General features: G+C 46.5%; 1 protein-coding gene across 9 annotated transcripts in view; it reads right to left on the minus strand.

The window, feature by feature from the left end:
* Window positions 1-23296, minus strand: part of KANSL3 (KAT8 regulatory NSL complex subunit 3) — a 44705-nt gene that overhangs the window by 16302 nt on the left and 5107 nt on the right. For all 9 annotated transcript variants that reach the window (XM_052649475.1, XM_052649476.1, XM_052649480.1 and 6 more), the window contains exons 3-14: window positions 22084-22254; window positions 13704-13794; window positions 13368-13553; window positions 6559-6690; window positions 6201-6317; window positions 5849-5950; window positions 5683-5754; window positions 4301-4375; window positions 3965-4122; window positions 1965-2028; window positions 1329-1529; window positions 970-1126 (exon numbers count right to left, since the gene is read on the minus strand). In XM_052649475.1, the coding sequence (XP_052505435.1) occupies window positions 970-1126; window positions 1329-1529; window positions 1965-2028; window positions 3965-4122; window positions 4301-4375; window positions 5683-5754; window positions 5849-5950; window positions 6201-6317; window positions 6559-6690; window positions 13368-13553; window positions 13704-13794; window positions 22084-22254 (1526 nt within the window). The remainder of the gene's footprint in view (window positions 1-969; window positions 1127-1328; window positions 1530-1964; window positions 2029-3964; window positions 4123-4300; window positions 4376-5682; window positions 5755-5848; window positions 5951-6200; window positions 6318-6558; window positions 6691-13367; window positions 13554-13703; window positions 13795-22083; window positions 22255-23296) is intronic.

Genomic DNA, 23296 nt, shown 5'->3' on the forward strand with positions numbered 1-23296 from the left:
GCCCCCAGTCAGCCTTGCAGAAGGCCTCCCGGCCTTGCCTCCAGAAACATCACAAACTGCTGTCTCTCTCTTCATCAAAAGCCGAGGGGACAGCGCCCACGTGACTCTGGCCACCATTGGGGACGGTGCAGGTCACAGAGAATCCGTGTGGACCTCAGTGGGCTGGCCTCTTTTTGTGTCTCCATCGATCCACTCACACTCACAGCTACCTCTGGGCAACCTTGGACAAGGCCTGGGTCTAAGTCTTGACCCTGTGGCTCCACTACAAGAAACGCAGCCGAAGAGTCTGTCTGCTTGGCAGCCACCTCTGGCTGCCGCCTCTTCCCCAGCCGGAGACTCTCGGATGATACCCGCTCCTGGCCCAGGCCTAAGAGGCCTCACCTCAGGACTGCTGACTGGATCAAAGTGGGGCAGGGCAGCTTCTTACATCACGGCCACTGCTGTCTTAATTTTAACTGAACAAGTATTTCCCAGACTAACTGAAAACCTATCTCCAGAGATTCCTGAAAAACATCACTGGAAGTCCCAGTGCAGGAATCTTAACTCTCCAAGGGCAGGCACGAGGCTTTGGAGATGCCCTGGTATCTGATGAGCATGGCCAGCCTGGTCTGCAGGACCCGGAGAGCTCCCAGACAGCAGGAAAGGCTGGGCCTGAAGAGAAGACACAGCTTCCCCAACTGGGAGTCAGAAAAAACATCTGAGGCCAGTACACATGGAGTCGGCTCACGAAGGAGAACTTGCCCGAATGCCAAGACGGGGCTATAATTAGTGGAGCACACAGTCACACCAGCGCACAGACCTTGTATCATAGTTTATCCTTGAAAGCAGCCCTCAGTATTTATTCCAACCTAATTCTGCATGGACAGATATGTCTGGAAAAAGCGGCAGGTGCCAATACTTCTCAACTGCCACATGACGTCAACTGAGAAGGCAGAAGCCAAGAGAGGCCCCTGGGCTAGGCGGCCGCACCTTGAGCTTGTCTGTGGGTCAGCACAGCCTCTGTCCGCTGCACGTGTCTCTTCAGCAGCTGGGTGCTTCCAATCTGACTGGACTTCTGGGAAGAGGCCACTGTGGTCACTTTCGTCTTGGGACTGGAGGTGGGGCTGCTGGACACACTGGAGAGATCCTGAGTAGATTGAGAAGGACAAGGGTCAAGTCAAGGTCGTTTGGATGGAGTGTCAGTCATCAAGTCCCCTTGGAGTTCCCCGGTCAGGGATTCCCCCTGTAGGAACTCCGAGGCCTGGCAAGGCCAGCAGCCTTCTCTGGGAAGCACAGGAACCCACTCTGCTGACTCCCCAGCAACAGCGCCCCCTCTCTGCCTGCATTACCTCTGAGCCCGAGGGGGAGGCAGGCAGCTTGGCAGCTGGTGACGCAGGTCGACTGCCCCGCTCCGAGACCTCGAAGGCCAGGTCTCTGCGGGCCACGTCTCGGGGCTTCTTCTTCTTCTCGGCATCCTGATCCCGAGGCTCGGAGCCCACGTGCCCCTCGGTACGAGTAAGTACCCCGGTTAAGAAGTCTACGATCTCGTCCTGGGGAAAGGAGGAGCCCAGACCTCAGGAAGCTCCCCAGCAGTTCCTACTAAAATGGAGTCACCCCAGCTTTGAAACCAGTGTGCTGTCCCTCCTACTTCGCAAAGCCCAGCACAAGCCCTACACTCAGCCAGGGACCTGCAGGAGCCCAGGCCCTGTGCCCAGGGTGTGGGGTGGCGTTCTGGGTGTCACACTTCACCACTCCTCAGTGAACCCTTCCTCCCCACCCGCTTTGCTCACATCTTCGATCATTCCTCTCCTTCTCCCTCCCCTCCCTCTTTCCCCCTTTTCTTTGCTTATGACTCAGGTCCCCCAAAGGCCCCAGGGGATACCCAATCCTCCACAGAGTCGGGAGGATGCTGCCAAGGAGACCGAGCCTAAAGGGTCACAGACAGACAAGCCCAGCTGAGAGGCCCACGGAAAGCAGCTGTGTACCTGAATGCATCTGTCCACCATGCTCTGCGTCAACCCTTCCGATTTCTTCTTTGCTTTGCTTATTCTGAGAGACAAAAAAGAGGAAATGTTTACTTTCCAAACATTCCACAGGAATAAATGTAAATAAGAACGGCTTTCTCTTCTGTGTTGGTTCTTTTCTAAGCCTAAGAAGGAAGATAAAGGTAGCCCACAGGCAGGTCTGCAGCCTCTCTGAGCCTCAGTTTCCACATCTGCAAAATAAGGCACCCTAGTGCCTCCCTCATGGAGCTGTGGGGAGGACACAAAGCAACACAGGTAACAAACCAGAGAAAACATGGGAGGCACTTGGGACTGTTCACCCCATAAGTCCTACACCTACGGCTTCACAGGTGAACTCTATCTGACTGCTAAGACCTCATCTTGAGGTACCCCAATACAGTTCCAAACCCTGAGACTTCTAGGAGCTGTGAAATGATATTACCAGGAAAGGTGGCCACAGGTTAGTTCTAAAGCGATCAGAGAAACCGACCACCGCTGGCTGCATTCTCCTCTTTGAAAGCCAGACTTAAATGCCCTGGCTTCTGCCTGGGGTCTCAGCAGAGACAGAAACAGCGCCAAGTGACAAGACGGAGAGCGACACTCCGAGCCTCCACACCCCGAGGCCCCAGTTCACTGCTGTTCGGCCTCTAGCCCTGTCACGTAACGTGCTCGTATCACAGAAGAGGACACCAAGCCCCAGAAGTTAAGCGATTTACCTAAGCAGAGGAGCCAGGAGGTAAACTGAGGTCTCCTGACTCTCAGTCCAACGCCCTCAGCGCCGTGCAAATATGTCTCACAAGCAGCCTCACGATGCGACTCTAACGAACGGTATTCTCACCCCTCCCACTCCCTCACCACGACTCAACAGCCTACTCTCCTATAGGCAAGGATGGCTGAATTAATGAGAAAGAATGTATTCACAAGCAAGCACTGCCCTGAGCACCCAAGGATTAGACTCTAGGCCCACAAGAAGCTGTCAGATGACAAAGGCCAGGAAGGCTTCTCTCCAAAGGGTCTCTGGGTGAGAAAGTGACAGGACACGTGGGAACAGGCACTCACTCTAAGCTCTCCAGTAAAAACACTGATAGGAAGCTAATACATAAGACTGAGCATGTGAGAAAGGAGGCCGATAAAGGACACAATCCCTTTCCCAGTACATTTCATGAAAATGCAACTAAAGGCCCCGCTGGCAGACCCTGAAAGGGAAGAATGGCCATCTCAATGACTAAAGATGCCCCCTTAAAATCGGTTCCAAACTCTGGTGGTTTATACTCCAAATATAAAAGGATGCCTGTGACAAATAGAATCTTTGTTCAAATTCATCCTCAGTATTACTAGGAAGAAAATGTAAAGAAATGCCTACCCCAGTGAAAGCCCAATGGCAAAGACTATGATTACAGCATCTCAAGATATCTTCTCCCCACAAGAAGACTACTAACTACAAAGGGAAAAACAGCAACTGAAGAGCAGCCTGGCAGAAACTACCCTAACGACGTGATCAACGGTGACCTCGCCGGTAACAGGACACAGCAACATCACGCAGCCCTGAGGATGCACGCAGGGCACATGAGCTCCGTGGCATTCCTGCCAAAGGTGTGCCCGCAACCTAATCACGAGACAACCTCAAACCCTAAACTGAGCAACGTTCTACAGAACAGCACTCTTAGGAAGCGTCAAGGTCACGACAGATAGGCTGAGGAACAGCGTCACATTAAGAGGAGGCTGAGGAGACACAGCAACCAGCAGCCACGCGCGGCCTGGACTCGGCCCAGGACTAGACGCGCGCAGAGACGACACGGTGACGACTGCGAGTCTGCAAACTAGATTATAGTGTCACACCCATGTCAGCTTCCCAGCTTTGACAATTACTTTTGGTTATGCAAGATGTTAACACTTGGGAAATCTGGGTGAACAGTATACAGAATTTTTTGGTACAATCTTTCCAACACAGCACTCTGGCAGCGCCCAGGGACCCTACCCACCTGAGATTGTCATCAGCTCCCCCAACCACCACCAAGCTGTTCTCCGCCCGAATCTTCTCCCGGAAGTCCTCCATGGCTTCGGGGTGGCACTGCAGGGAGTTCTGGCCGATGACAAAGAGGACTGGAGTCTTCATATCCAAGAGGGGATCGTCCACATCCTGAGCAGGTCCGGTTTTACAGTCAGCCAGCTGATGCTTGCTCAACACTGCCTGGCAAGCCCACTCAACAGAGCCCCCTGGGGAGCCGCAGCCTCTGAGCAGCCGCCTGGGAGGGGCAGGCTGCTACTCCGCTCCTCCCACTGGCCAGTGGCCCGGCGCCCACAGGCCCCGCGCTTACCCCTCTGGGGCCGTCCACGGTAAGCAGAGGAAACCCAAGGCAGACGACGGCAGTGACGTATTCCATCACCGACACCTGCAAATAAGGGCATGGCCTGCCTCAAGGCCAACTGACCTCCCCACAGCTACAGCCTACCCAGAAGCCACTGGCCGGTCCCACCTCCTCCTCCCCAGTTGTAACTCCCAGGTGATGACACGACCCCGAGGTGATGACACAGGTGTACCAGCCACACAGTAGGGCAGTAAGAGGACAGACACAGGACGTCTGCTTACACCAGCAGCCCCCACCAAGAGAACCGGGGCCCTCACGGGACCCCACCTAAACCTCTGCGAGGATGGGAAGTTTAATGCTTCCATCATGGGAATGTGCAAGGCTTGAGTCCTTCCTTTTTCCTCCACCAAGAACAAATGCAACCAAGAGAACACAAATGCTGCTCTTGTCCCTTATGTGAAGAAAACCTCTCCCTTTCGAAATTAACAGACAGTGCCCAGTTCAGTTCAGTTCAGTCGCTCAGTCGTGTCCGACTCTGCAACCCCATGGACTGCAGCACGCCAGGCCTCCCTGTCCATCACCAGCTCCCGGAGTTTACTCAAACTCATGTCCATTGAGTCAGTGATGCCATTCAACCATCTCATCTGCTGTCATCCCCTTCTCCTCCCGCCTTCAATCTTTCCCAGCATCGGGGTCTTTTCTAATGAGTCAGTTCCTCACATCAGGTGGCCAAAGTGTTGGAGTTTCAGCTTTAACATCAATCCTTCCAATGAATATTCAGGACTGATTTCCTTTAGGATAGACTGGTTGGATCTCCTTGCAGTCCAAGGGACTCTCAAGAGTCTTCTCCAACACCACAGTTCAAAAGCATCAATTCTACGGCGCTCAGCCTTCTTTATAGTCCAGCTCTCACATCCATATCTGACTACTGCGAAAACCATAGCCTTGACTAGACGGACCTTTGTTGTCAAAGTAATGTCTGCTTTTTAACATGCTGTCTAGCTTGGTCATAACTTTTCTTCCAAGGAGTAACTGTCTTTTAGCTACACACTAAAATATATAAACAAAATACTTGGTGTTTTTTTTTTCAAAGTAACTGGAGGGAGCTGAACGTGGGCAGAGGTAAGATGAAAAAGACCTTGGCTCTGAGCCAATTACTGGTAGGGCTTAATGAGGAGCCCAAGGGGTTTGTTACACTAGTCTATCCTCCCTTTAAATTTCTGCTTAACATTTTCCACAATAAAGTTAAAAAACAAAGCTTGCTTCCCACAGTTTAAAATCCAAGTATGCAGGCAAAGCATTCAGCACATTGCCTGGCTCAACAGTAGCCCTCTGGAGCAGCAGCACCAGCTGATCCCCAGACAACCTCCGAAAAAGACGGGGTTACTTACGTGACAGGCCACCAGAGCTCCTGTATTCCAGCCAATCAAGATGATGGGCTTGTGGGGGAAATGGCTGTGAATCTTTGCGGGGAGAGAAAGCAGACAGTGAGATGGCAGGCCGCAGACGGGTGCGGATGCGGGGAGAGCGGCGGTGGCTGACGGGGGAGAGCCTCACCTCCAGCACTTTGCTCCTCAGAGCCCCGACCATGTGCTCCAGGCACTGCAGCACTCCCGCTCCACTCCCACCGGGCAGCAGGTGGGTGGCGACGGGGACGACCTGGAGGAGACAGGGGCTGCCGTGCCGTGAGCTCAGTCCCCGCTCTTCTCTCCAGTCCGCCTGGCCTCCCCCGACCCCTCCAGCCCCGGATGAGCACCTTCAGCAGTCCAGAGGCTTGGAGGGTGCACCACGTTCAAGTCCACCCATCTCGCATCTCGGCCCCCGCCTCTCGAACACGAAGGAGTGTGCTAAGTGCACTAAGCACTGAGCATCTGCCTGCCTCTCGAGCCGCCCCCCGCCCCCCACATACCTTGCCTAAGCAGGACAGCTGAGACTGCCAGAAGCGGTGGCGGCGTGAGGTGGGGAACACGGAGCTGGACGGCCCGGAGGAGGCGATGAGGATGAGAGGAGAGCCGGGGAGTTTGCTCTACAGAGTAAGACCCCATCAGTAAGCCAGTGAGGGAGGGAGGCTCCCCCACGGAACCCCATGTACCCCATGACCTATCTTATCCTCACCAACGCTGATTTGCTCAGGAAACTATGTTAAGCATGACACACAGCCAGTTATTAGTGAACACAGTTAAACACGCCATTTATTATCCTCTTGCCAAGGTTCTGAGACTGGAATCTAAAATAAACTTTACGAGCCATAGTGAAGTCCAACTTACTGGTTTGTTATGAGAAAGCACCCCCACGGCAGGGTCCCAGGGCCTCTTCAGTAACAGGGACAAGGCCTCAGCTCCTGCAGCCCCAGTCTTTGTGTTGGAGGACACAAGCATCCGGTCAATCAACGTGGGGATCTAGAAGTAAGGGAGAATGAAGACACTTCCAGTGTAAGGCAGGAGACTCCACTACCAGGGTCAGGCGGGAGGACACAGCCCCACTGTGAGCCAAGAGCAGATTCCAATGACGCCTCTCAGACTTTCCTCACAAGAAAAAGTACAAACAAGTGGATGGCCAAAAATACATCCTCCATCATTAAAGGTAAATGGATACAGTCCTTTGGAAACCAATCTGGTGATATGCATCAAGAGACTTAAACTTATTCCTATCCCTTTCCTAAAACTGTATCAGAAACACACATGCACGCGTGCACGTGTGTACGTACACACACACACACACTCTCACAGGGGGTAGGGGGTAAGCAAAAGATAAATTCATTCTCAGTAATAGTCGAAGAGTAGAAGCAACATCGAGGCACGCACAAGAAGTGGCTAAGCACATTATCTACATAATCAGATCTTATGGACTAAGTTAAAATGCTTAAAACAGTTTGCAATAATATAGGAAAGTCCCCTGCTAAAATGTTAAAGGTAAAACAGAAAAAATAAAAATCATCTCTAATTAAGAAAAATATAATAAGAGAATATGCGAAAATTGTTATAATAAACTTTATGGAGATATGAAGAAGCTTTTTCCTTTCCTTCTATATTTTCTAAATTTCCTCAACAAACTTCAGTTGATTTTGTAAGTTAAAACAAAATAAAATTCTGCATTTTCTTCTAGTACACTGCCTTCAAGCTCTGGAGTGGTAAAGAAATTTGCTACTATGCTCCAAGTAATATAGCCTACTCTACAGTGTATACAGTTGGCCCTTGAAAAACATGGGCCTGGGACACTAACCACCCCCAAGGAAGCTGAAAACTCTGAGTAATTTTAGTTTGCTCTCCGTATCAGTGGTTCCACATTATACCATTACAATTTACCAAAAATGTGACCTCAAAGATGTGTAAATACAGATTACAGACTTGCTGATGATTCCAGTGAAAAGAAACGTCTGTGTGAACCTCATACTGCCCACAGAAAGTCAAAATGTCCACAATTAAGAGAAGGCCCCGCTCACCACAACTACAGAAAAGCCCATGCAGCGAGAGAGACCCAGCACAGCCAGAAACAAGGAAAGTTTTGAGAAATAAGAATAAAGACTACTATGGTGATGCAGGTGGGAAAAGTTTAGTCCATAGCTAACATCAAACTCAACAGTGAAAACTGAAAGCTTTTCCTCTAGGATGAGAACAAGACAAGGATGCCCACTCTCACCATTTTTATTCAACACAGTACTGAAAGTCCCAGCTAGAGCGATCAGGCAAGAAACAGAACTGAAAGGCCTTCAAATGAGAGAGGAAGACGTGAGACTACAGATTTGCAGGTGACATCATATCACACACAGCAAACCCCAGACACCAAAAGAACCATCAGAATACATGAATTCAGGGAATTTGCAGGATGCAAAATCAATATACAAAAATCTGTTGCATTTCTAAATAATAATGGAGAACATGCTCATTTACAAAGCATCAAAAAGAATTAAATAGCTAGGAATAAATTTAACTAGGGCTTCCCAGGTTAAATTCAACTAAGGAGGTAAAAGGAATGAGAACATCTTACCTGAAAACTCTAAGACATTAACTGAAGAAACTGAGTAAGACACAAATAAATGGAGATATTCTATGCTCACAGATCGGAAGAATTAATATTGTTAAAATGTCCATTCTACCCAAAAAGCAATATACTGTACAAATTCAATGCAATCTCTATCAAAATTCCAATGGCATTTTTCACAGAAATAGAACAAATTATCCTAAAATTTGTATGGACCCACAAAAGGCCCTAAATAGCCAAAACAATCTTAAGAAAAAGGTACAAAGCTAGAGGCATCATGCTTCTTGATTTCTAACTATCTGACAAAGTTACAGTAATCAAAACAGTACGGTACTGGCACAAGAACAGACGCACAGAAGAATGGAGAACAGTGAGCCCAGAACTAAACTCATGCATGTACGGTCAATCAACTTACGACCAAGGAGCCAAGCAAACACAGCAAGGGAAGGACAGTCTCTCCAATAAATGGTACTGAGAAAACTGGATAGCTACATGCAAAAGAATGAACTGGACCATCGTATTACCTTATACACAAAAATTAACTCAGACTGGATTAAAGATTCTGAATGAAGATCTGAAACCATAAAACTTCTACAAGAAAACATAGGCAGTAAGCTCCTTGATGTCAGTCTGGGCAATATTGTTTTGGATCTGACACCAAAAGCAAAGGCAGCAACAGCAAAAATAAACAAGTGGAACTATAAACTAAAAAACTCCTGCAAAACAAAGGAAAACATCAACAACAGGGACAGGCAACTTACTGAAGGGAGAAAACATTTTCAGGTCATGTATCTGATAAGAGGTTAATATCTAAGACACACAAAGAACTCATGCAACTCAACACCAGTAAGACAATCTGATTAAAAAGTGGGAGATTTGAATAGACATTTTTCCAAAGAAGATATACAGATCTTATACACTGTACATGAGAAGACACTCAACATTACTAATCATCAGGGAAATACAAACCAAAGCCACAAGGAGATGTCATCTCATACCTGTTAGAGCAGCTATTATCGAAAAAGACAGGCGTTAACAAATCCTGGCAAGGATGTGGAGAAAAGGAAATCCTCGTACATTTTGGTGAGAATGTAAATTGGTACAACTTTTATGAAAAACACTAATAGACATTTGTCCTAAAATTAAAAAGAGAACTACCACATAATCCAGGAATTCCAATTCTGGGTATTTACCTGAAGAAAAAAAACCCACTAACTCAAAAAGATATATGCACCCCCATATTCACTGGATTATTTACAATAGGCAAGACAGGAAGACAACGTAAGTGCCCACTGATGGATGAATGGATAAAGAAAATGTGGAATATTATGCAGCCACAAAAAGGAAATCTTGCCACGTGCAAAAGCATGGATGGACCCGGAGGGCACTGTGCTAAATGAAGTAAGTCAGATGGAAAAAGACAAATATCGAATCATCTAATGTGTATCTGGAATATGGAAAAACGAAACAAAACAAAAACCAAACTCATAGATACAAACAGACTGGTGGTTGTCAGAGGGATGGGATGGGAGATTAGTTAAATCGGTAAAAGGGATCAAAAAGTATGAAACAAATAAAGTCAAGGGATGTAACATACAGCATGATGACTACAGTTAACAATACTATACTCCATATGTAAAAGCTGCTACAAGAATAAATCTTAAAAATTCTCATCAAAAGAAAAAAAATTCTTTAACTATGTATAGTGACAGGTGTCAACTAGACTTACTGTGGTAATCATTTTACCATAATACAAATATTGAAACATATTGTATACTTGTCAATAAATGTCAATTGTATGTGTGCACGTGTGTTAGTCACTCAGTTGTGTCCGACTCTTTGAGATTTCATGGACTGTAGCCCGCCAGGCTCCTCTGCCCATGGAATTCTCCAGGCAAGAATACTGGAGTGTGTTGCCATTTCCTTCTCCAAGGGATCTTCCTGACCCAGGGATCGAACACTGCATTGCAGGCAGGCTCTTTACCATCTGAGCCAACAGGGAAATCCTATATGTCAATTATATTTCAATTAAAACTAAAAGTTGGAAGATAGCACAAGAAGATGTTATTCCTGGAAATGACAAGAAAGGACAGTGTTCTTAATTTTAAAAGAGCAAGACTAAAAAGAGCTCTGCACAAAAAATGAGGGGAATATCTTAACCATGAGGCTGTCTCAGTTTAACTCAGGAAACAAACATTTATGCAACACTGCTGTTACAAGGCACCAGGCTAATGCTGACTACAAAGGAATTTAATCTACAATCTATGAAGGCAAGCACACAAATAACCAGAGAGGAGCGGCTGGGAAGTACCATAAAGAAACGGAAGCCTCACTGCTGTGATCTGAACCATCCAACAGAGAAGAGGGAAGTGAAGACACAGCATGCGAAGGGAGACGCACTCTGAAGAATTCCAACAGAAGACGGGGAAAAGCTTTCTAAACAGACACCAGATAGAGACAAAAACGTCCAGGGCTCACTCTAGGCACAGATGGCCTGAGTCAAGAATTCAAGCAAGGAAATAGGAGGATATAAGGCTAGTAACAAAGGACAGTGTCAAACTGCACAGGATCGTCACCCTGAACTGGCTGTTTCTTCAAAAGTAATTGATGCTTTGTCACTGTGAGCCACTCGACACCTAGAGGTAGAGGATCTGACTGAATATTAGATTTTAAACCCTTTTAGCTGGCAGTTTCCCCAGTGGCTCAGTGCTAGAGCATCCACCTGCCACTGCAAGAGACACAGGGTCAGTCCCTGGGTCGGGACGGTCCCTGGAGGAGGAAATGCAACCCACCCCAGTGTTCTTGCCTGGAGAATCCCATGGGCAGAGGAGCCTGGCGGGCCACAGCCCGTGGGATGGCAGAGTCAGACGCGACTGAGCACACACACAGCAGAGTACACCTCTGAAATGACAAAGCCTTGAAACTCACTTTTCTGTAAATACAGAACACTTAGACTCCTCTGCCTGAATGAAGCCAGGCAGACCACGCATCGCTGTTCTCTCCAGCACAGGGCCACTCTCAGCAGACAGTGAAGAGGATGGGCCACACCTTCTCTGCTCCCTTCACAACAGTCCTGACGGTGAAAGTCACTGGGCCCAAAGCATGACCCCATCCACCGACAATTTCGTCCAGCTGGTACACTGGGAGTTTCGGGAACAGCTTAAACGTTGGCTGTGAATCTAACAGTCATGGGAAAACAAGAGCCTGATGGGAGAGATGCCACTGAGAGCAGAACAGCACCTGGCGGTCTGGGCCCTTGCTAGCTGTGCTCCCCCTGCCATCCCAGCTAGCCCGCACTGTGGCTCAGCAGCACGCGCCGGGCACACCTGCAGGGTACCGCCAGTGGTCCGTGACGCTCAGTCAATCTGAACACTCCTTCACTCACTCGAGAACACCCAGACAATAACTTCAGTTGGAAAGCAGTGCCAACTTCATCGAGGGAAATGACCTCCAAGGCATACTGGGCATGCAAAGAAAAGCCGAGAAGCGGACTCTGGGCACCACTACTGGGCCCCCAGAGCAGACTCACCAGCGCCATTCTCTTCCCACAGGCGGAATGCTGCAGAGGGCAGCGGAGACGCCTGGCTACAAGCCACTGCTCTCTGGCAGGGGCCTGTCTCGGCCCCACATCCACTCTGTGCCCTCGCTGCCCCCTATTCGCACTTGAGCCAGGGGGACCACTGCAGAGGAGCAGCACAGGGGGGCGTCTGCGGCCATCTTTTCATTTGTCTCTTTCTCCACTAGAAAATCAGCTCCATCAGAGGACAGAGAATTTGTTTTGCTCATCCCAACACCCGGCACACTGGAGACACAAAACACGTATTTGTTGGGAACATCCAGACAGTAACTTCAGTTGGAAAGCAGTGCCAACTTCATTATGAGGAAAAAGACCTCCAAGGCCTACTGGGCACACAGAGAGAAGCAGGGATGTGGACTCGGGGCATGACCACACTGGTCCCCTAGGGTAGATCACTAATGCCATTCTCTTTCCAAAGGCAGAATGTATAAATCAATGTCAAATTCCTACCATGCATTTCATTAATGCATCTAGTCCTGAGTTTTATTTCCAGAAGCTAAACCAGTCTTCTTTTGCTTTCAAACAAACTCAGCATCCTTCAACTTACAAACAGATAGGAAACAGTAAGTCTGGAAATTTGGGGAATATGGCTGGGGAAAGTTGCTGGCCAGCTGCTTGCAAAGGAGAAAAAACCCCCACAAAAGTAAAAAACTGAATTAATCCAAGTTATCTGAGGCCATGCTGGAGCAAAACACACTAAATATAATGGTACCACTTATAAATCACTAACAGTTACCCCGGGTTTCCTATGTGCCAAACTTTGTGCCAAGCATTCTATCCAGATTAACAAATTATCACAAAAATCCTAGGCAGGCATTATTATAATCAGCCATTTTTTAGAGATGAGTAAACTGAGGTGTTAACCCAAGACTGCACAGCTGATTAGTGATGAAAGGATCAGCCAGGCAGTCTGCGTCCAGAACCAGAACTCTATCACACTGAACACAGTCCAGTGCAGTAACTACAACCGCTGTAAACTACACTCACAAAGGGCAACAGTGTGACTGCAATACTACGTCAGGAAGTGGGGAAGTGCAGCGGCGCTCTACTAGCACGATTACAGCCAGAGCGTTGCCACTGAAGGCGTGTCATCATGAGCAGAGACTGAGGCGTCGGCCCTGTGCGCCTTGCTCCGGACACCTCCCGTGCCCCACCCCACTCTCAGCTCCGTGAGTGTCTGCTTCTTACTCCTCTCTCAACACTCCTCCCTGGTAAACCCTTCATCTATCTTCTCCCTTCTCACCTCACCTCAAACCACAAGTGGCAGGCCTGTAGAGGCTAAACATGGTCTCTGGTTTGGGGGCGCCACACCTCATCCTAGAGACAGGAGGGCTGAAGACATTTATGCCGAATGAGAATGTGAAATGACACCATGTCTCCTATTTTTACTAGTAAGCACATTAGCTTCAGTCATGTCCTCCAGACTGACCAGGCAATGACCCGGCCCAGTCCTGTTTCCTGAACCCACAGCAGAGGCTGGCTACCCCAGGACAGGGCAGACACGCATCCCAGCCTTACCTTCCCTTTCAGCGTCTGCAGAGCATCCAGGTAGGCTGCCAGCATGGGCAGACTCAGGGTCTCCACCAGGGTGGTGTGCAGCCACTGGATCAGCTTGGTGTCCCAGCTCACACTGGCCAGAGCCTGCCGCACTCTCCTTGCACACTTGTCCACAGCAACACGACGCAGCACGGGCTCATTACAAGCCTGAACGGAGGAGGTAGAGGGAAAAGTCTGAGGGTCACCTTGTTAGCAACTGGGGTTGGGGGATGGTGGGGGATAGCACCCAACAAGTGAGTCAGTCAGAGAGGCCTGAGCTAGCGAGGGCCCGCTGGGGGCAGATTTCTGGAGTCTTACCCCTTCATTGGCCAAGCGGGCAAGCCGGTCAGATTGCAGGGCTTTGAGGATCTTGTTGAATAGCTTGTTCTGGGCCAGGGTCCAGCCAGTCCTGTAAGAGACACTCTGAGGAATTAGAGTCAAACCCTGGGGACACTCCCCGCACCAGTACACTGCAAAGAAGATTATGTCATGATTTTTGTTCCCACTGTGAGACAGTGTAACTCCAAGTAGCTGAGTACCAAGCTAAAGCACAACACCCAGATTCTGGCCCCAGTCGTGGCAGCGAAGCACCTCAGCACGTGTGTTAACACACACACACAAGTCTTTGTGGGGCTTTGTTGTTCATTGTTTAGTTGCCCAGTCACGTCCACTCTGTAGCCTGTCAGGCTCCTCTATCCATAGGGTTTTCCAGTTAAGAATACTGGAGTGGGTTGCCATTTCCCTCTCCAGGGGCTCTTCCCAACCCAGGGACTGAACCTGTGTCTCCTGCATTGGCAGACAGAGTCTGTACTGCTGAGCCACCAGGAATTACGCCTCTGTGGTGCTAGCAGAGCTCAGTAATTACCCAGCAGCTAAAACAGGCCATTAGTGAACAGAAGCAAGGCAGCAGTGCACAGATGCATCTGCCTTTCACAGGCTGCGCGAAGAAGGTCGACAGGGTGAGGAGGCACTCAGTGCACTAAAACCTCACGCTAAGACAAGAGGCCGACTTACACCAGTGCCAGGGGCAAAATCACTACAGGAGCAAGCGGCCTCCCACGCCTAAATAATCCACCCCTCATTAACCTTCCTTCTTTCTCCATGTTCTCCTGTATATCCCACAATTAACAAATTTACTTCGTAAAATGTTTCAATAGGTTATGTATTTCTAATCCATCTTTAATCGGAGGATAACTGCTTTACATTGTGCTCATTTCTGCCATACAACGGTCCCATATAAGTCAGCTCTGTGCATCCGGTGTATGACCCTGGTTGACACACTTTGACCTTGCTTATGGGAGGCTTTATGGCTCTTCCTCCAACTCAGCTATAAATTCCCTGCTATTAGAAAACTACCCTATTGCTCGTCCCAACCTCATGAAAGGCCGCACAGCAGTGTGGAGCTGACTAAAGCTTTACCCTTTCCACCCGACTCCTGACAACCTTAATTACTCTGAGACTCCGACTCTGGCCAGTAATCTTCCTACAGATACCAAGAAAAAGGTAACAGAAGATGCCCAATTTATTTCAGTATTTGTTTACCAGCTCTCCCTGCCATAAAAATAAACTGGTGATTAAACCTCATTTTAAAAACTTAGGTGGATGCCAGACCCAAATGAGAGCCTGGAATGACATCAAGGTAGCACTCCACATCAGTTGGGATAAAGTAAGTAGGACTGTGACAACTGCGAGCCAAGCCCATTTAAGTCAGCTGAGAGTCAAAGTCCTCGCCATGGGCTGTGTGGACCCCTGGCTCTCCAACCTCACCCTCCATGACAGCCCCCAGCTTACTAAGCTGCCCTGCATCGCCCCTTCCCTTATCTCCCATACAGCCTGCCTGCTCCCGCCACACAGACTGGGCCCTAGCCACCCGCTCCCTCTACCTGAAACAATGGCGCCCTCTCCAACCGCCAGGTTCTTGCTCAGATGTCGCCTTCTACTGAGGGTTCCCCTGACACACCCCTACTTAAAACTGCCAACACAAAGACTCTCACCTCGGGACTCCCTACCCCCCCTCACCTCCCATCCATTTCATTTACGTCTGGTTTGCCTCCCTCTGCTAGGATGGAAAGGCCAAGACGGCAAAGATTCGTGTCTGTTTTAAAAGTATCTGACACAGAGCAGGGACTTAAACCATCTGCTGAATAAGGACATGGAGGAGCTGTGCACACACTACATTCTGAACCCAGTGGACAGCGGAGGACAAATTCAAACCCTCGCACTCCCTACCACAGCAGGTGCTCAGGTCCTGAGGAGCAGCACAACAGACACATCCTGTGGGCGCAACTGTAAACAGAGCCCTTCGCCAGATCAGGGTGCCTGGACCACAAGGACATTGCTTCCAACCTCAAGCATCATCTCACTGTCCTTGAAATGAGTAAATACCCTCCAGAAAGGAGGAAAATAACAGACCAACTTCCTTTCCTTCTGTAAAATACAATCTCCACCTACCACGTTACAGCTCTAGTTTTACAACTTAACACAGTCACAAAGTCCAGGGAAACACTAGCTATGAGCCAGGAGCTGGCTGTGTACCTTTAGTCTCCTTGACTAAAGGAGAAGAGATGGACAAGATGATCTATAAAACTCAGGCTAGCTACGATTACTGATGGGAGTAAGAGTTCTATGACAGCAGCCCAAGTCCACGGTCACAGAACTTTTTCTTTAGAAGTGCCCTCTGTCTTTAGTAGCTTTTGTTGCCACAGCTAATGCCCGTCTCAACCTCCAAAGCCGCTCATCCTTTTATAAACCTCTTGTGGGGTTCCAGCAGCCATCTCAGGTTTCTTGACATTTTCTTATCTTCCCACAGCTCTCCTGGCTTAATTTCTGCTACTGCATCAGGATCTAGTCAGTTTTTGTTGTGGTTTGATATTCAGAGAGACTTTGGACTTGGAAGATGGGGGAGTAGAAGCTTTAACTCAAGGTTAGGGCTCAAGATATCTTGGGACAAGGAAGGCTTGTGTGAACTAGCATCACCAGTCCACTGGTTCATAATCTTACCTTCCTTTACATTATTTAAAGTATTACACACTAACATGAGTAGCACTTCTCTTACGTATAGTGATTCTTTGGTGGGCTTGGGTTTTGGAGGTGGTGGTAGGAGAAAAAGGATGTCCACAAGTAGTTATAAAAAGCTCTCTGGAGATACATGGATATTTCCTTATTAATAAACTTCCTTGCTTTTAATGGCTGGTTCTACCCTACTGGTGGGCACTGAGGTTCTGTCCCTTTTATTACTATTATAAACAGTCACAGTGACAACCCCACCTCTCCCAATACACTCATATACATATCTCTCTGCATCTTCACATGGTCATGCAAATCTCTCTGCAGGATAAATCTCTTGAAGTGGAAATGAAAGATCTGTGTTAAAATTTTAGAATTTCCAGTTCTGTGTGAATAATATGCATAAAGAACCTGTAAAATCTTGAAAGCAGTATTACACTGCAGCCTTAACCCCAGCCCCTGGAGGTGCACATGGCAAGCCACTCCAGTATTCTTGCCTGGAAAATCCCATGGACATAGCAGCCTGGTGGGCTACAGTCCACGGGGTGGCAAAGAGTCAGACAAGACAGAGCGACTGGGCGCTTAACCCCAGCAATAATGCTCAGGGATCATCAAACAGGTTAAACAACGGATACAATTTCCTTATGTTCAAGGATCTCTTGAGCTTTCTCAAAGCCTATCAATCAGGTTGCAAACCCTAATCCCAAGGAAAGAGAATGAGGTGTATATAATTTTTACTTATGAGGTACTGACAGCATTTCCAAAATTATCTTGTTCTTTATCATACAACAGGATGTTTTCTCTACGTTTTTCTTACCCTGTATTTATTCTGAAACCCAAAATGATGGGAGCAAGGCAAATGATGTGAACAAAACGGGAGGGGGACTAGAAAGCTATTTAGAAATTACTACCATACACCACTGACAGCTGAAATTAAACTGAAAAACCACGAGTCTAAAACCCCCAGAAAAAGTTCTTAGGATTCTTGCTGGATATATAACAAAGTGATTCCAAGAACTGAAACATATTCTCTGTATTTTGTGTGCTTCATGGGAGGCTAGAAAATTAAATGGGCAGAAAAAAATGATCTAACCAAAGATTAAGAGTATGCAAAAGATATAATTAAGGAAAAATTTAAAAACAGGAGACAGAATTTTAGATACAAGTCTAAACAGTCAAACAGCTGATGGGAACTGCAGTGAGTCAATACACTCCCCCATCTAAACCTATTCAATTTTCATGGGTATAAAAATGTCTTTTCTCCATTGCTTAGATGAGATCAGACAATTTTATGTTCTCCACACTCCCACTGAAACCGAATGACATTCTGACTTCTGGCTTCTCTTATCCAAAGCAGCCAAGAAGTCACACCAGTCCTAGACGAGCCTGATATTTTCAAAGATAATTCTTTCTCTGACACTAATTCAATATTAAAATGTCTAAAGGGTTTTTTTTCTCTTTAACCAGAAGTCAAGCAGAGAGAAACAAAGAATATCAGAGAGAAGAAAAAGGTCACACTTACTTTTTCAGATCATAAAATTCTTTGCTTAAACACCAGGAGAAAGGAAGAGAAATGACGGGGAAAGAGGGAGGGGAAATAAACAACTCAAAGGTCTTGAATCGAAATTTCAAACATCCGTCTGAGATTAACACACAGATATTACACATACAATACTGAGAGATACAGTTAGAGCAAATTCAGAGAATATTTTTTAATTGAATTCAGAAGTTCTGATTTCTAAGATAGACAATCTGCTGTAGGACACTAGACGCTTTTACTGAAATGCTGGCAATGTCCTCGAATCCATTTGAGCAAGGCCCTGAAGTGCCATAAGTCAGGAGTATTTTGTTACATGTCTTTGAACAGCTGTGCATCTAATTAAATTTGGTATCTGACAAACATCTGGGGAAAAAAGCTGGTCCAACTTCTTTGGGAAACATTACCATACCTGCAAATATATATCACTTTCAAAAGTTCACCAAGTCGCACGATTTTGGCATGCAGACACAAATCTAGACCAGGAGTCAGCAAACTTTTTCTATAAATGGACTGGATACTAAATATTTTAGAGTTTCCGTCACAACTATTTCACTCCACAATTGTAGTGCAAAAGCAGCCACAGACAACACCTAAACGAGTGGGCATGACTGTGTTCCAATAACACTGTTTACGTACCCTGAATTTTGAATTTCTTGTGTCTTCTTGTGATTTTTTTTCAACCACTCAAAAATGTAAAATCCATTCTTAGCTCATGGGTCATAGAAAAACAAGCAATGGGCCGGATTTGGCGCACAGGCCATAGTTTGCCAACCCCTGATCTAGACAATTAAATCAAGAAGAGAGCGATATTTAAAATCATGTTTCATGGAATATGAGGCATTACTAGAGAAACCCAGAGTCAGCTGGGGTGGGGGATGCATTTTCTAAATACAGCAAGTTATCTGGGGACTTCCCTGGTGGCCCAGTATTTAGGACTCCATGCTCCCAGCGCAGGGGGCATGAGCTTGGTCCCTGGTTAGGGAACTAAGATCCTGATGTTGCGTGGCTCAGACAAAAAAAAAAAAAAAGAAGTGATCTGAAGCTATCTGCTACTGAAATAATTCAGGAGGGCAAAATGGGGCACTAAAAAAGAAAAGTAAGTTTCTGACTCCCTGATAGATCAGTCATCTCTCTGAGGAAAAATACATTTCTAGGGAGCTGTCCTATATGAGTTCTTGATGTAGCAAACTGTAATTTTACATGATTTTATACATGGAAGAAAAGAAGCAGCAATTTAACAATAAAATCAAGTGAAAGAATGGCAACAGATGATTATAATCAGAGCAGACAGAACTAACTACAACCTCCAAACAGGCTACAGATCCAGAATTTGGGGACGCGGTCATAAAAATGGTGACCTCTGAGACTGAAGCCAGTAAGTATCATCAAATAATGAAATTAGCTGTGTGCAATAATGACGTACCTGAAGATGTAAGCCTGTTGCTAATGAGAGAAGGACGCCTCCAAAATCTCATCAGACACTAAAAAACAAATAATCTGAGATAAACTGAGCGCTAATTAATCATATCAATCTGTGGCAATGGCATAGCACAGGGATGGAGGGCCACCTGGAGAAAGAGGAGCAAAGAGTAGAGCCTGTCAGTGTTTCCTGCAGGACTGAGCAGGTGGAGGTGTGCCTTGGCCTCTCTGCCATCCAGCTACCGTGTTGGAGGAGGGCACCCCCCGTGCAGATGGTCTGCTAGCCACCCACTTCTGGAAGAGAACAGCGTCCCACACTCTCCTACTGAGCATCAAGGCTCTGGGCCAGGCTGCCCCAATATCTCGTCTGCCCTGCAGCTGTATCTCTCCTTGTAAATGAAGAAACTTGCATTCATGCGTATTATTAAGTCTCTGATGACTTTGGTAAGCATGACGAGTGCACCCAAAACCCTTTGTCCATGACCAAGGGGTGAACTGATAGAAAAACTCATGCACTTCTTCTATGCGCTTTCTGAAACTGCAGACTGAGGACAAGGCAACGAATAACACAATGGGGACACATATCTGCGTGAAGTCACCTGGTCCAGCCATCACTGGCCTCTTTCCACTGCCCTTAAAGAAAAGGTACAGCAGCCGACAACACTGGGCTCCAGGGTCAGACTGTGTGCTCTGAACAAACCCCTGCTCCACCACTTCCTAAGCTTTCTTCAACTTCCGAGTTTAGTTTCTTCATTTTTAAAATAGAGATAAAGAAGGGGCATGCCTAGGAGAGTTGTGAGGTTTAAAAGAGATAATGCATGGGAAGCACTTGGTACAATGCCTGGCACCTAGAAAGCACTAGACAAATGGGAGTTCTTTTTTGTTGCTACCACTGTCAGTATTTATTACCTTTAACAAGGGTGATAAACAATTTTGCTGAACTCATTGACCCCAGCAATATTCTAGTAGTTGATCTTCATTCACAGCAATTTTCCTCTTTATCTGAAGCTCTGGAGAGCATTTCCCCTTCTTAGGGCACAACACTAATTCCAATTCAAGACCCCGAAGAACTTCTCCACAAGATCTTCAACCAGGGTGCAGAACTGCTCCACCTTCACCAGCCACCACCTGATCACACAAGCACACCAGCTCAATCTCATTCCCTGCTTCCAACCACACTCATGAGCCATTCCAACGAGCCTCGAACTTTCCTGCCCTTCTTCCTACCAAATTACTTCTTTCTCCTCCGTTATCATTAAGTAAGAACCCTCCAACATTATGGCAAGTTTACCACTTTCCAACTCCTGATGTAAAGACCTTAACATTCCCTTAGGAGATAAATACACATAGAGAGAGCCACGAGGGAAATGTAAATGAAAACCACAATGAGATGTCATTTCACACTCACTAGAATGGTCATAAGAAAAAGACAGATGAAAAACAAATGTTGGCAAAGATGTGGAGAAACGGGAACCCTCATACGCTGCCGGTGGGAATGCAAAATGATGCAGTCCTTTCGGAGAAGAACCTGAAGATTCTGCACAAGTTTATCATATGACACAGCAGTTCCACTCTTAGGTATATATTCAAGAGAAATGAGAATGTATGCCCACACAAAAACAAGTAAATGAATATTCATAGTGATATTATTCATATGCAGTAGCCAAAAAAGCATCAGCAACCCAAATATCCATCGACAGATCAATGGATAAACAAAATGTGGCACTTCCGTACTGTGGAATATTATTCAGCATTAAAAAGGAATGGACTACTGACACACGCTTCAGCATGGATGAACCCTGAAGACATTACGCTGTGTGAAAGAATCCAGTCACAGAAGACCATGTTCTGGATGAGTCTATGAAATGTTTCGAGAAAGTAAGTTTAGAGAGACAGAAAGTAGACTGGTTGCCAGGGGTTGGAGGGGTTGGCAGGAGATGGGAAGTGACCATTAATGAGTAAGGAGTTCCTTTTGGGGGTAAGGAAAACGTCCATCAAATTGATTGCGGTGATGAATATACTAAAAATCACTGGTTGTACGTATTATATAAGTGAATTGTATGCTATGTAAATTTTACTTTCATAAAGTTTTACGCAACAAATAAAGATAAATAAATGTTTGCCAAATAAACAACAACGAATGACCTAAAGAGCAATGCTGAGTCCCCAGGGTCAGTAGGATATGAGAGGGCAAAACTAGCCAGCAAACTCATGAAAACCTGCTGAGGTGCTCCCCCAAAACCACAGACTACAAATCTATCTTTAAAAGTCACTCAAGTCAAACATCTATTAGCCTTTCATACGACTCCAAAACATTTTCACTACCCTAGTTATAGACACTATAAGCACAGTATCATACAAACGGACATTTAATTTTTTTTGGTAGTCTGGCTAACTTCCGTATCATAACGTGTACTCTATACACTACAGAGCAAGTCACACCTATCAAATTTGACTCATTTATACATTCAGTTAACACTTACTACTTGCCTACTATGTGCCAGGCAATGTCCGAGGTGTCAGGGATGCAAAGATGGCTGAGACACAAGCTCTCCTCCCAGGGAGCCCACTGCAGAATGAGCTGAGAGTTACAAAGACAGGAGAGCATTCTGACTCCTACGGCTGCAAATGAAATAAACTCCTAAAAATATGTTTCAATGACAACGATCTAAGATATTCACAATGCACTGACCATGAACCCTGTAGTGCCCAGGCCTCTCAGAAGCAACCTACCTGTTGACATGCTCCTCCCAGTCCTCTGGAGGGGGAGGGGCATCCGCATCGGTCCTGGCGAAGATGACGTGCCGTTCACACTCATTCATCACACTGCGTGCCTTCTGATTGTCATAGAGCGGCACAGGGGTGGATATGACTGTCTCCACATCTATTGGGACATCTGATTCACTGTAAAAGTGAAAACACAGGACCAGCCACACATATTTCACACAACATAAGTATTTAATGATTGTTCCATTGCCAAAAATGTCTCTTTACTATAATCAGCTTTTTATGTATATTTTGTGGCTGTACCATGCAGCTTGTGGGATCTTAACTCCCTGACCAGGGATAGAACTTGTGGCCCCTGCACTGGATGGGCAGAGTCTTAACCACTGGACTGCCTGGTAAGTCCTTAATCAGCTTTAAAGTATGCATAAGCACACTACGTCCACAGAAAATTATGATCCAAAGTTGCCTTTCCCACATGCATCTAGATCTCTGTGACATGCTGGTATACGAAGGGGAAACACAAAGTTGTTTTAAATGCTTATGTAAAACTGACAAAGAGCTATTTTTTAAAAAGACAAGTATATTCCATAAGCATACAGCTGATTGCCTAAAGGTGCTTCTCAATACTGTAGCTATAAGCCATATGCAAATGTTTAACTTAATAGCAACTACATAAAATAAAAAATTCATTTCCTCAGTCACACAAGCCATATTTCAAGAGCTCAACAGACATGTCTGCCTCAGTTCAGTTCAGGTGCTAAGCCGTGTCCGACTCTTTGTGAACCCATGGACTGCAGCACCAGGCCTCCCTGTCCATCACCAACTCCCGGATTTGACTCAAACTCATGTCCACTGAGTTGGTGATGCCATCCAACCATCTCATTCTCTGTCATCCTCTTCTCCTCTGCCTTCAATCTTTCCCAGCATGAGGGTCTTTTCAAACGAGTCAGTTCTTTGCATCAGATGGCCAAAGTAATGGAGCTTCAGCTTCAGCATCAGATCCTCCAAAGAATATTCAGGACTGATTTCCTTTAGGATTGACTAGTTGGATCTTCGTGCAGTCCAAGGGACTCTGAAGAGCTTTCTCCAACACCACAGTCCAAAAGCATCAATTTTTCGGTGCTCAGCTTTCTTTACAGTCCAACTTTCACATCCATACATGACTACTGGAAAAACCGTAACTTTGATTAGACAGACCGTTATTGGCAAAGTATAGTCT

The sequence above is a fragment of the Budorcas taxicolor genome, chromosome 11 (genome assembly GCF_023091745.1).
Source record: "Budorcas taxicolor isolate Tak-1 chromosome 11, Takin1.1, whole genome shotgun sequence".
Classification (NCBI taxonomy): Eukaryota; Metazoa; Chordata; class Mammalia; order Artiodactyla; family Bovidae; genus Budorcas; species Budorcas taxicolor.